This window comes from Pan paniscus, chromosome 4 (genome assembly GCF_029289425.2).
Source record: "Pan paniscus chromosome 4, NHGRI_mPanPan1-v2.0_pri, whole genome shotgun sequence".
NCBI lineage: Eukaryota > Metazoa > Chordata > Mammalia > Primates > Hominidae > Pan > Pan paniscus.
Genome location: NC_073253.2, coordinates 38,608,394 through 38,621,870, shown reverse-complemented (window position 1 = coordinate 38,621,870; position 13,477 = coordinate 38,608,394). Strand labels below are relative to the sequence as shown.

The following is a 13,477-nucleotide window of genomic DNA, read 5'->3' as shown; positions in this document are numbered from 1 at the left end:
ATGAAAAATTTCATATAAATATGGTACAGTTGAGAATTTACTTTTTTCTTTGTGTGTGTGTTGCTTTCTACATAAAGCTCCTGTTGGAACACCAGGATGCAATTGCCCCTGAGAAAAATGACTTACTGAGTGAATTGCTGGGGTCGCTGGGAGAGGTGCCAACCGTGGAATCTTTTCTTGGTAAGAGCTTGTTCCTTCTACTTATCCCTTGGTTTTTGTTTAATTGGGTGGGTTGGTTGGTTGGTTCGTTGGTTTTCCTATCCTAGATAAAACAATTATTTTAGAATTTAATGCTTAAGGATATTTAAAGAATAACAACTACACTTGCCCCTTCCTACAGTAAGAGTTCTGTAATTAATGGAGTCCAGGATTATAAAATAATTCAGTATTCTTGAAGGTAAGCTCCAGATATGTCAAAAAGGAGTTGTCAACCTGTATTATACAGAAAGAAGGCATCATTAAAGAACCAAATTTATTAGAAAATGAAAAATACTTTTATTAACAGTTATCCTTTTTAGTAATTTGTATTTGAAATACCTATGTCCCATGTCATTTTCATTTTTCAATCAGATGTTTTAAAAGCCACTTTAGCTATAGTAGAATGTGGGTTTTGTGAAGACCATGATCTCCCATTTAATTACCAAGCCTATCTTTCCCACAGAACCTTTATCTTACATTGTTGGTGCCATCATCACAAAGAGTGAATTGGAAAAATAACACTAGGTTTTTTCCCTACAGGGGAAGGAGCAGTTGACCCCAATGACCCTAACAAGGCAAATACACTAAGTCAGCTTTCAAAGACCGAGATTTCTCTTGTCTTGACAAGCAAATATGACATAGAGGACGGTGAAGCTATAGATAGCCGAAGCCTCATGATAAAGTAAGTTTGGGGGTTAAAGGGCACATGTCTCCAAATACACATCTTAAACCATGCAAATTCAAATAAGGCTAAATCCCAACTAATTTATTTAAAAGTATGTGAACATTGAAATCTATTATGTATATCCATCAAACACCTAACCAAAGGATAATAGACTCTTTAGAATTTAGGAAGGAATTAAATATTATAATAGTTTACAACACCTTCCTTGGTTTTTAGTTTTCCATGTAGTAATTTTAGTTTTTTCCTTTGAGAAATGATTAACTCAGCTTATGCAAGTCCTTAGGTAACTGAAGAGAAATATCTATTACAGAGTGGCCAGAAGATTAGTGAGGAAATTCAGTTAATCAACATTAATTTCCGGTATAAAATCATAATATAAAAACATATACCTACAATAAGACATTATGATAGCATCTGATTTATTGGCCTTCCTTCCTGTTAAACTGATCCTGGATATATTTACCAGCTTTGACTTTTATTTGTACCCTGCTTCCTGCCGCCAAAGATTTCAAGTGAAGCATTCACACTTTAAATAATACTATCTTTTCTCCATCAAAGAATCAAGGATATTCCACATCCATCCTTTACACACAGAGTAAGAAAGAGAATGAGATTCATGATACAACACCATAAATCAAAACACCATAAATCAAAAGCACCCACTGACCAAGCAATGCAGTTTTCAAGAACTTATACAAACCCAAGAATGCATATCAGTACATTAGAACAGTTACGTATTGGGGTGAGATGGAGACTGGAAGTGGAAAAACGAGGACAAAGGGAACAAGTATGTGTTGAAACAATACTAAACATATTACTTCCAAGCTACCTGTCCTGAGTTCTGAGGTTGTTTTAATTTGTGGCAAGAGCTTTCTCTCCTGCCACTGATGTGCTGAAGTGTGCTTTAAGTGTGAATGAAGACAGCATTCATCTCCACTTGATTTTTTTTTTTTTAAACATTCAATCATCTGTGAAAACAACAGGAAGAGCTTCTTCACTGTGCTGTGTTGATATGTTCCTCTCTTAGGCTTGTTGATTTTGTCCTCAGATCATCTGAGGCTCCATTCAGTCATGCAGCAAATGCTTGACTACCTACTCTGTGTTCATGTGCTGGGCTTGAGGCTGGGATACAACAGTGGGTAAGCTGGTAACAGCCCCTGTCTTACAGGGGTGGAGAGCACAGCTCGACAGTAGGACCGCGACCAAGTTGCAGGACTAGGACTCACCCTTGGCCTCACAAGAGTTGAGGGCAGTTCTTTTTGACTACAGATTACCAAGGCAGATGAAAATTTCAGGGAGACAATTCAGGGCAGGGCAGGAGAGAAAGAGGGAGAAAGTCTACATCCTGGGTTCCTCTGAACAAGTGCCAATTATAAAGATAAATGGAAATACAGATTGTGTGGTTTTGCCATGTAAATGAAATTAGGCCAAGTATCCCATGATCTCATAAGCTTTGTCCTTTAGAAGTAATGGGAAGAAATTTTTTCTTAATTAGTTTTGTCTGCTCTTTGAACATCATTTTCTAAATCCAGTCAACTCAAATGTCTGCATGATATCTGAGAATCACAATTTGAGTAGTTCAAAGTATCAGATAATCTGAATATCATATATATTTATACTTATTCCTGAACATGAGTCTCCATGATTCTGCAAATTCTAGGAAATCACATTTAAAGATAAAACCATAAAAGTCAGGCCTGTCTGGAAGCAATGTGTCTTAGCCTGGGAAACCTGGGACATTGTCCTGTTTGCCTTACCCATTACCCAGCCTCTGCCCTTGTGTGGCTCTCCCCCATCCCCCCAGTGTGTGTTGGAAACAAACACTATCCACTTCTTTAATCACCACACTATGTAGAGCCAGCCGTGGGTTTATTTTTTATTGTGGTAAAATACACATAAAACTTACCATTTCAGCCACTTTAAAGTGTACATGCATTTAGTACATTCGCAGTGTGCAACCATCACTGTTGTCTAGTTCCAGAACATTTTTATCAGATGTGAACCCTGTACCCATTAAGTAGTCATTCCCCATTCCCCGCTGCTGCCCAGCCCCTAGCAACTACTAGTCTGCACTCTATGTCTTTGAACTTTTGCCTGAAGATATGAAGTCGTATCTCACTGTGGTTTTGGTTTGTACTTTTCCAATGACCAGTAATGTTGAGGATCCTTCCATATGTTTGTCATCCACTTGTGTATTTATGTATTCTTTTTGGAGAAATGTCTATTTAAGTCCTTTGTCCATTTTAAAATTAGGTTGTTTGTGGTTTTATTCCTCAGTTGTAAGAGTTGTTTATATGTTCTGGACACTGGACCCTTATCAGATATATGATTTGCAAATATTTTTGCCCCTTCTGTGGGCTTTTTGCTCTCTTGATAATGTCCTTTTCCGCACAAATTTTTTTTTATTTTGATGAAGTCCAGTTTATCTGTTTTTTTGTTGTTGTTGTTGTTGTTACTTGTGAGATTTACCCCAGTGTTTTCTTCTAAAGGTTCTATAGTTTTAGCTTTTACAGTTAGGTCTATTAACCCTTTTTGAGTTCATTTTTGTGTGTGGTGTGAGACAGGTGTCCACCTTCATTCTTTTTTGTTGTTATTGTTGTTGTTTTTTGTTTGAGACAGCGTCTCGCTCTGTCGCCCAGGCTGGAGTCCAGTGGCATGATCTCGGGTCACTGCAAGCTCTGCCTCCTGGGTTCATGCCATTCTCCTGCCTCAGCCTCCCAAGTAGCTGGGACTACAGGTGTCTGCCACCATGCCCAGCTAATTTTTTGTGTTTTTAGTAGAGACGGAGTTTCACCATGTCAGCCAGGATGGTCTCCATCTCCTGACCTCGTGATCCGCCCACCTCAGCCTCCAAAGTGCTGGGATTACAGGCGTGAGCCACCACTCCTGGCCCCACCTTCATTATTTTGCATGTGGATGTCCAGTTGTCCTAGCACTATTAGTTAAACAGACTATTCTTTCTTCATAGAATGGTCTAGGCACCCTTGTCAAAAACTAATTGACAATACATGTATGGCTTTATTTCTGGATTTTCAATTCTACTCCATTCACTTATATGTCTATCCTTGTACTAGTGCCACACCATATTGATCACTGTAGCTTTGTAATGAGTTTTGAAATACGGAAGTCCTCCAACTTCTTTCTTCTTTTTCAAGATTGTTTTAGTCTTGCAGTTGAATAGGTCTCTTGCAGTTATATGTGAATTTTAGGATCAACTTTTCCATTTATGTAAAAAAGGCTTGAGGCCAGTGTTTTAATAGAGGCCCTAAGTCTTTTATGCTCAAAGGCCTTCCTCTTGGCATACTGTGAGATCTTACTGTTGGCCGACCACTTTACTAAGCAGCCCAGTGATCAATGTAGGTAACAATTTGAAATCAACACTGACTGGTTAGCCATCCCTGAAAGTGAAATTTGGATATTGCCCAAAAGGTTCAATAGAATTAGTTCTATGATTTTAGCCAAGCCCTGCTTCTAAATATATTTCCTTTAAAGTACATATTTGAAAAAATCTTGATACTAACAGATAATTACAAAGTGCAGCATTGACAGGGAACCTGAAAACTGAGTCTTTTTCTTGCAGGCAAGGAAACTAAAGTCTAAAAGTACCAGTATCAGTCCATGGCCTGTTAGGAACCAGGCCACACAGCAGGAGGGGAGCAAGTGGAGCTTCATCCTGTATTTACAGCTGCTCCCCATTGCTGGCATTAACACCTGAGCTCCGCCTCCTGTCAGATCAGTGGCAGCAGTAGATTCTCATAGGAGTATGAACCGTATTGTGAGCTGCACATGCAAGGGATCTAGGTTGCACACTCCTTATGAGAATCTAATGCCTGATGATCTGTCACTGTCTCCCATCACCCACAGATGGGACTGTCTAGTTGTAGGAAAACAAGCTCAGGACATCCACTCATTCTGTATTATGGTGAGTTGTATAATTATTTCATTATATATTACAATGCAATAATAATAGAAATAAAGTGCACAATAAATGTAATGCACTTGAATCATCTTCCCGAAACCATCCCCCACCCTGTCCATGGAAAAATTGTCTTCCACAAAACCTGTCCCTGGTGCCAAAAGGGTTGGGGACCACTCCTTTAAAATATTGATTTGAACACTCATGAGGATGACTTTTTTGATTTGAACACTCTCATGAGGATGACTTTTTTCCAAGCTAATAAACCGAATTTGTAACTCAAGCATAAGATATAGTTCTTGAGATTCATTAGAGAACCAAATTTAACTAAAATCAGACAATGACTTTTATAAGTTATGAAGTGGACAGACATGAAATGCAGAGCAATTGGGATGTGAAAATACCTAGCTTTTCTCTATCAAAAAACTATTCTGCTTTTTTGTGAAACAGATTGTGTTCTTAACTTTCAGAAATGCCCTTATGTTTAATTACAATGTCACTAGTTTTCCAGTCATGAGTAACTCATCTTCATGGAGGCCCCCATAGTAGCAGAATTTGAGGCATTGTTAATCATTATGTTTGTAAATTTAATTCCATGCTAGTCTCATAATTCTTACTCATTAGATGAAGATGAAGATGATGATAATAGCAAACACCTATGTAGTGCTTACCATGGCCAGGGACAGTTTTTATATACTGTGCAAATGCAAAGTGTTCCAGAATTCCAAACCTTTTGAGAGCTGACAGTGGTCAAAGGAAATGCTCTTTGGAGTGTTTTGAATTTTCGGATTTAGGATGCTGAAGCAGTAAGTATATAATGCAAATGTTCCAAAATCTGAAAAGATAAAAAATCTGAAACACTTTTGGGCCCAAGCATTTTGAAAAAGGGACCCACAATCTGTAAAGAGAGAAAGAGAATAACATGTGCATATATATATTAAAATAAACATGTATAAAATATGCATGTAATATTCTCAGCAACCCCAAGAGAGTGGAGGTTATTATCAGTATTTTACAGATGAGGAAACTAGGCACAGAACAGGTATAAACCTTTTCCTGGGTAACACACTTACTAAGTGGAGCAGAGATTCAAACCCACATGATTTTAAATCCTCCAGGGCCCACACTCTTGATCATAAAGTTTTACAACTTGTCGAGGGCAAGGTCATTGTTCTTTGCATTCTTAGGAATCTTAGAATAAATAATGAGAATTATTAGCTGAGCAGTTACTGAGTAACGGAGGCTGGAGCATCTTTCCAGACCAAAGAGGAGGGACAAAGGGCACATATCGGAGTAGGAAGAAACATTTATTTCTTTTTCCCTTGTGTATGTTTATAGAATAGAGAACCTCAGTTTGGGCTATTGCTATTTTTCTAATACTACCAAGCACAGGGATATTTAAAAAAAAAAAAAAAAAAAAACCTGGTCGAGGAATCCTAAAAACCTAGTCGAGGGGTCTTAGGATGACATAGGGTTATAGCCTCAATCTATCACTTATTAACCATGGAACTCAGCAAGTTGCCTCGCCATCAGTTTTCTCCTCCATAATATAGAGGAGAGGGGAAAGGAAGGGCTATGATGATCACATGAAATTATAATTAATACCATATAAATTATATAAAACTATGCAGTTGTCAACCTTTCATTATAACTTATGATTCAACTTAAAATATGTGATCCTTATGGCCTTAATTAAGCTTAGTTTCCCACAAAAGTATGTGTGTTTAAGTAGAAGGCAATATTTGTGGTTTTTAATCATACTTAGCTGCTTGAGTGCTTAAATTGTCATCTCTTAAGAATTTCCTGTCACATGATTAAGTTTAGGTTCCATGATCCCAGCTGAAAGATTTCCTTGTTTTTTGGTCCAAACTAGCAGGAGCACTAAATGGCTAAGGTGATATTTGAGGTCTGGAGCTAATAATGTAAATTATCTTGTTAGGATGTTAAATATTGAAAATATTCCTTAGTTTCCACAAACACTGATTGCTTTTCAACCTTGGGCACAGTATAAGCAGATGACAGAGGGGGAGCTTCAGGAATGCTACTGGTAATAATAGATACCATATGAATGGAGTGGCCAAACCCAAGGGGCCACACCAGCTTACAAGCGCCGTATGGGCTCATTTATCTACAGTGGGGTTTGAGCACAGCTATGATGAATAAACTCCCTGGTGTATTTCTTTCTCTTTTTTTCTTAATTCTTTTTCAAAATTAGATACCTCCTCATTCAGGGAGAGCAAGACCCGTGGTTTGGATCAACCTATCTTACATATTTGAAGAGCCCTGGCGCCAGTACTCTAAGCAGTTGATTTATGCTGGTCAGACCATATCCAAAATGTTATATTTGGACTGGGGTGGGAAGGGGGATGCATATTAAGGTCATTGGTAACTGGAATGTGAGCAGGACTGTGAGCTCTCTGCAGATGCCATTGTGAGGAGCTTTAAGGGACTGAGCGGTTTCACTTGGAAAAAGGAAAGATGGTGGAAGAGGGGATAGAGGAACACAGTCTTGGCATTTCTCTATAGGTTTTTCAGGAGCTGCTGATTTGGAAAGGGAATTGGACTTGTTTCCTGCAGCTCTAGTCTCTTAGGTCTTAGTTGCCACATTTGTACAATCAGGGATTGGATTGTTTTTCAAAGGTCTCCCTCCGGGCCACAGTCCTAAGACTAACCAGGTTTCATGACTGGGTGGCCCTGGAAGGCAGGCCTCTCAGAGTGAGCCCCTGTTTGAGAATGGAATGTGCCAATATTGTACTCTCCAAAAGAAATTTAATATGAGCCACATGTAATTTTAACTTTTCTAGAAGCCTCATTTTAAAAAGAAATAGATGAAATTAATTCTAATAATATATTTTATTTAACCCAATATATCCAAAAATATTTAAATATGTAATAAATGTAAAAAATTGATGAAATATTGTACATTCTTTGTTTCATACAACATCTTCAAAATCCAGTGTGTGTTTCACACAGCACATCTCAGTTTGTACTAGCCATGTCTCAAGTGCTCAAGTGCCACCTGTGGCCAGTGGCGGCCATCATGGGCAGCACAGCTTTAACGACCATGTGAGTGCTTACCATGTGCCAGACCTCACAGAAGGCTTTAGATCTTTTCATCCAATCCTTGCATCAGTCCTGAGAGATTCCTGTTTGATAAACGAAAAAACAAAACCTGCAAGGATTATATAACTTGCACAAATCCACATGGCTAATATGCAACAAGAGTCCAAGCCAAGACAGATTTGGCTTTAAATCTGTCCGTCCCCGTCGTCCTTAAGCACTAGACACACTGTAGTGGGAGGGAGGTGGGTTCCCTGTCATGGGACTGGATGGTTACTTATGTCTGAGGTAGAACTTTGGCAATGAATTCCACAGGCCTGGTGTACAGTAGAAGTCCAAGGGAAACAGGCTGTGTGAGCAGTTTGTCCTCCAGCAACTCTTGAGCAAATAAACATTCTTTGTCTTTGGTGGGGCACGTTTTATTGACTCCAGTCATTTGGTCATTGCACAGCTTCTCTAAAGAACTAGAAGTTCCCTAGAAACTGTATATCACAATTAGTTCTGAGAATACTATTTCAAACAAGAAAGTTACTATATTGACATTTTTTAAATCATCCAAAGCTTTTATTTTTAACTCAGTGTTCCTGTTTAATACATTGATGATGATGGCTGGAGGAAGGTGGTGTGTAGGAAGGAAAGGATACATTGCTTTCTCAGCCACAGCCGCTTTAGGAAACATGCCATCCCCCACGTGGCTGTAATTAGCTGTGGGCCCACCTTTGACTCTCTGTGGAGTATTTAGCTGTGCATTCCCAGACAGCCTGTAAATCCCCAGCAGCAAAGGGTCATGGGGCCAGAGGAAATGGTTCTCCAAAGGCTAGGGGGAAGGGAGGCAAGGAAGACACATTGTGATTGTTCTTTTCACACAGACTTCTGATAAATAGGAAACGAGAAAAATGATGTTTGCAGATGGCTTATTGGATTTTATCCTATTTTCAAAGGTAATATATTTGTAATTAACTTGAAGAGTTTTCTCTGTCATTTGGGAGTAGTTCCCCATATCCTTCAAAATGTGAAAATTTTGTTCTCATTTCTAAATTTCATGCTACATGAACATTTCCTGCTAGAGTTTAGGAAGAAAAATTAGTCATTCAGTGATATCATGTAATGACTCTGAAATAACTAAAGTTAAATGCAATAACGGGACTACAGTAAAAGTGAAACTTCAGATGTCGATTAGACCAGTGTATGTATAATTTAAACAAACTTTTGTCTGTGTTTCCTTTTCTTCTTTCTTTTCTTTCTTTCTATCTATCTATCTAGATATCTATCTGAGATGGTATCTCACTCTGTCACCCAGGCTGGAGTGCAGTGGCACGATTTCAGCTTACTGCAACCTCTGCCTCCCGGGTTTAAGCAATTCTCACACCTAGGCCTCCTGAGCAGCTGGAATTACAGGCACACGCCACCATGCCCAGCTAATTTTTGTATCCTTAGTAGGGATGGGGTTTCGCCATGTTGGCCAGGGTGGTCTGGAACTTCTGACCGCAGGTGATCCGCCCACCTCGGCCTCCCAAAATGCTGGGATTACAGGAGTGAGCCACCGCGACTGGCCCTTTTTTTTCTTTTTAGAAGGAAAGCCTTTTCCAATAATACTGTTTCCACCTTATGTAAAAGTGAGCAAATTTGACCCTTTAGCTTTTATGTTAAAACCTTTGTATGTAATTACATAACATGATGCCTCCCTAGGAAGTGGTGGCCAATTGCCATAAAGAACACCTATGAGAGAACTACGGTTTTCAGAACTACTTCCAGAAGAATTTTCCAGCTCTTTACTGTTTACTGAGAAGCTCTTCTATTCTCTTCCACCTGAAGACTGGAAGAAGACCTAACAAATAGGTTTCTTTGTTAACCCTATTTGTTAGTTGCTCAGGCCCTTGAACACCATCCTCCTCGCTGCTGTGTCAGCTGACAGACCAAGCCTCCACAGCCCACACTGAACGTTCGCTCCCACTGGTCTTCAGACTCTTTAATAGCTTTCTGATAGTAGGAAAGGTAACAGTTGGTCTGGCTCCTAAAGGCTTATGAGGTATTAAGCCAGCCCAGAAGTCTAGGTGCTATTAAAGTCAGGAAAGGAGAATATTAGATATCATTCCTGCACTCTGCAGTAGCAGGCCATATCAGCAGCACTTGCTCCCCCTGCCCATCAAAAAGTAGTCTCCGTCTAAAAAAGAAGGAAAAGTATTTAGAGAGGAAATCTTGTGATACACTTGTGCCCATGTTACTGACAGTATAATGCTACAACATCAAGCACAGAAAGCCCAGACTTTGATTATCAAGCATTCATAAACTTTCAGGAGCCTTATAGCAGACCTGGTGAATATCCGCAAGAATGTTTTATTTTAAGGTATTATCTTTGAAGCTTCAGTATTGTATGTGTTTGTGCACTCTCTTAGGAGAAACAGATTTTTGTGCATAAGGACTACAGTCTGAAAGTCTGTCTCTTTCTCTGGTTTGTTAAGGACCAAGAAGCTGATAATTGATGTGATCCGGAACCAGCCAGGGAACACATTGACAGAAATCTTAGAGACACCAGCAACTGCGCAACAGGTAATTTGACTTTAAGTGTAAAATAATAATAGACAGGTGTTGATTTTCTTCATAAATCTTTATGCCATATGTTTATTATCTCAGAGAAACTGTATCTGACATGGTCCGGAAGTAAGGAATTTTATCTATTACTGCAGTGGACTTAGTTCAGCCATATATAAACCTGTATGAAGTATCAATGGGAAAGAAGTAGAAAATACAGCACCAAATTCATGCCGAATATACTTTTGTCTTAACCTAGGATGATAGTTCTGGGTTTTTCAAAGCCCGGAAATGTTCATCATAATGGGCAAATAAGTCAGTTGAGAGAGTTCTAGCTGACAGGATATTGAAAAATACCTTTCACATTTTATGTATTTACTAACTTGAAACAAATAAGCGTCTCACATGTTAAAGATGTTTTCCAAATGCTTCAGAAGCAAATGTTGAGTTCTTGAGTCAAAGCATCATTATGTTAGCGTAAGTGAGGTTTCACAACAATCTTGCATTTAGCTTTTTATTAACATCTTTGAAAATACGTCATTGTTCGTTCTAAAATAAATTCAAGGTTGTTATTTTAGTACCAATAATTGCCGCTCCCTAAACAAAAGTTAATTATTTAATTAACTATTTCTTAGCACAGCTACACATAATTTTCCTGGATCATTCTTAATTTAATTGATTGCCAAGGAATCCTTGTAATAGTTTTTAATTTAAAAAATATAAAAGGCTGGGCATGGTGGCTCATGTCTGTAATCCCAATACTTTGGAAGGCTGAGGTGTGTAGATCACTTGAGCCCAGGAGTTCAACACCAGCCTGGACAACACAGTGAGACCCCCATCTCTAATTTTTAAAAATTTTTAATAAAAAATGTAAAGCAAAACTTCAAATCACGTTTGTTAATATGTGGATATGTTTTAAACAATGTGGGTAAAATATTGTACTAGGTTAGTATAAAAGACTTTTACTCCTTACTATTTTTCATTTTCCCCTAAATGTATCATGAATAAGTGACTAAGAACACAGACTTCTGAGATCAACTATACCTCTGCACCTCCTAGGTGTGTAACTCTGTGCACTTAGAAGCATTGCTGTGCCGCAGTTTCCTCAACTGTAAAATGGGTATAATAATAGTACCCAGCTCACAGGCAGGATTAAGTCAGTTAAACATGTTAAGTGGGTACATCTGTATCTGGTGCACATTAAGTGCTCAACAATGTTGGCTGCTGCTTTTGTTATTTACTGCTAACCTGGTAATAATGTTCCAATAATATTGACCTACCTGTCCTGTGTCTAAGATTACTGTGCCTAACTAATAGTCGTTTCCTTAGACTTCATCTATTGGGTCAGTCAATTGTCTAGTACAATGAAATGGGAAGACCAATAGTCTCTTTTTGTTACTGTTTCCTTGAACAGACTATCCAAAGAGTATTCATTCATTCATTCATTTACTCATCGTTTGGGAATTTATAATGTGCTAGAATATTCTTATTCCCTTTGGCTCAAAGAAACTTTGCAAGTTTTTCAGAGTTGCTGGTTTGTGATTCCCTTATAAGAATAAAGCTCTCTGACTGCCTTACTGTTGGTTTAGTTTAGGACTCTCCATAAACATGGCTGATGTGTGAGAGTTTAGCTGGGTTCTGAACATTCAGGGTTCTCATAGCCACATTTCAATAGGTAATCTAGTTTTAGTTTCCTCAGCTAGCCTATCCAGGAATTGAAATGCTTCCATCTGGGGAACAAAGTAGCAGTTATCCATTAAAATATGTCCATTACTATAGTGATTTGTCACCTTGGCAATAAAGTAGCTATTGAGAATTTTTCCCAAATAAGGCTTGCTATCGAAAAGATGAAGTAATTCCTTTCAAAGACCTACTTCAAAACTCAGGAAGAACATGTTCTGGTCCTAGTCTCTGAACTTTGGCTGGAGGACTACTTTCATTTTGACATTAACTTGCATTGTGTAGCTTATGAACTGTGAAATTAGGGGATCAGAGAAAACTCAGCATCTTGATATTCTCTTTTCAGGAGGTAGACCATGCCACGGACATGGTGAGCCGTGCAATGATAGATTCCAGGACTCCAGAAGAAATGAAGCATAGCCAATCTATGATTGAAGATGCACAGCTGCCTCTTGAGCAGAAGAAGAGGAAAATCCAGAGGAATCTTCGGACGTTGGAACAGACTGGACACGTGTCATCTGAAAATAAATACCAAGACATTCTCAATGAGATTGCCAAGGTTTTTGGAAACAGTATTCTTTCTTCCTTCACTTAGCAGACATTTGCTAATCACCAGTCAAGTGCTGGGCACTCTGTGAGGTGGCATTAGGGATTCATGGTTGTGTATGCTGTGGTTACTGCCCTCTTCAATGCTACAGATTTTTCAAGGTTTCAAAGCAGTTGATGACTTTTTTTCTTTTCTTTTTTTTTTTTTTTTTGAGTTGGAGCCTCGCTCTGTTGCCCAGGCTGGAGTGCAGTGGCGCAATCTCGACTCTCTGCAACTTCCGCCTCCCAGGTTCAAGCGATTCTCCTGCCTCAGCCTCCTGAGTAGCTGGGACTATAGGCGTGCACCACCACGCCCGGCTAATTTTTGTATTTTTAGTAGAGATGGGGTTTCACCATGCTGGCCAGGCTGGTCTCGAAATCCTGACCCGGTGATCCACCCAGGCCTCCCAAGCAGTTGATGACTTTTAAGAGAAAGTCATCAATCACAACACTTTCATGTCATTAGGAGAGTTGAAACAGACCAGAAATAAATACTAAAAAATGTACTTGACAAGTTTGGTCTATACCTTTAAAGTTTTAAAAATAACACTATTGGAAGAGTTTTCTCCTGAGATGTTAGTTGTCATATAGCTCAGTTGCTCTTAGAACCTGCCACTGAGATGGAACTCTGTGTCCCTGATCATTTGTTTTTAAGCAATTTAGCCTCAATGCAGTTCAGACTTGAAGATTAGTTTCTGTTTTCTTTTCCAATATTTTTACACTTGAGAAACTTCCTGAGCAAAGGATCTCAACTTAGTGCAATGAAACATCACAGGAAGTGGCTGAGATCTGTTTGTCAAGGATAAGGAAGTATATATTTG

At 38.8% G+C, this 13,477-nt stretch overlaps 1 protein-coding gene across 5 annotated transcripts in view; it reads left to right on the top strand.

Annotated features, from left to right (window-relative positions):
- IQGAP2 (IQ motif containing GTPase activating protein 2) overlaps nt 1-13,477 on the top strand; it is a 305,238-nt gene that overhangs the window by 280,504 nt on the left and 11,257 nt on the right. For all 5 annotated transcript variants that reach the window (XM_008962842.7, XM_034959927.2, XM_055112283.1 and 2 more), the window contains 4 exons: nt 78-180; nt 739-880; nt 10,322-10,409; nt 12,418-12,630. In XM_008962842.7, the coding sequence (XP_008961090.4) occupies nt 78-180; nt 739-880; nt 10,322-10,409; nt 12,418-12,630 (546 nt within the window). The remainder of the gene's footprint in view (nt 1-77; nt 181-738; nt 881-10,321; nt 10,410-12,417; nt 12,631-13,477) is intronic.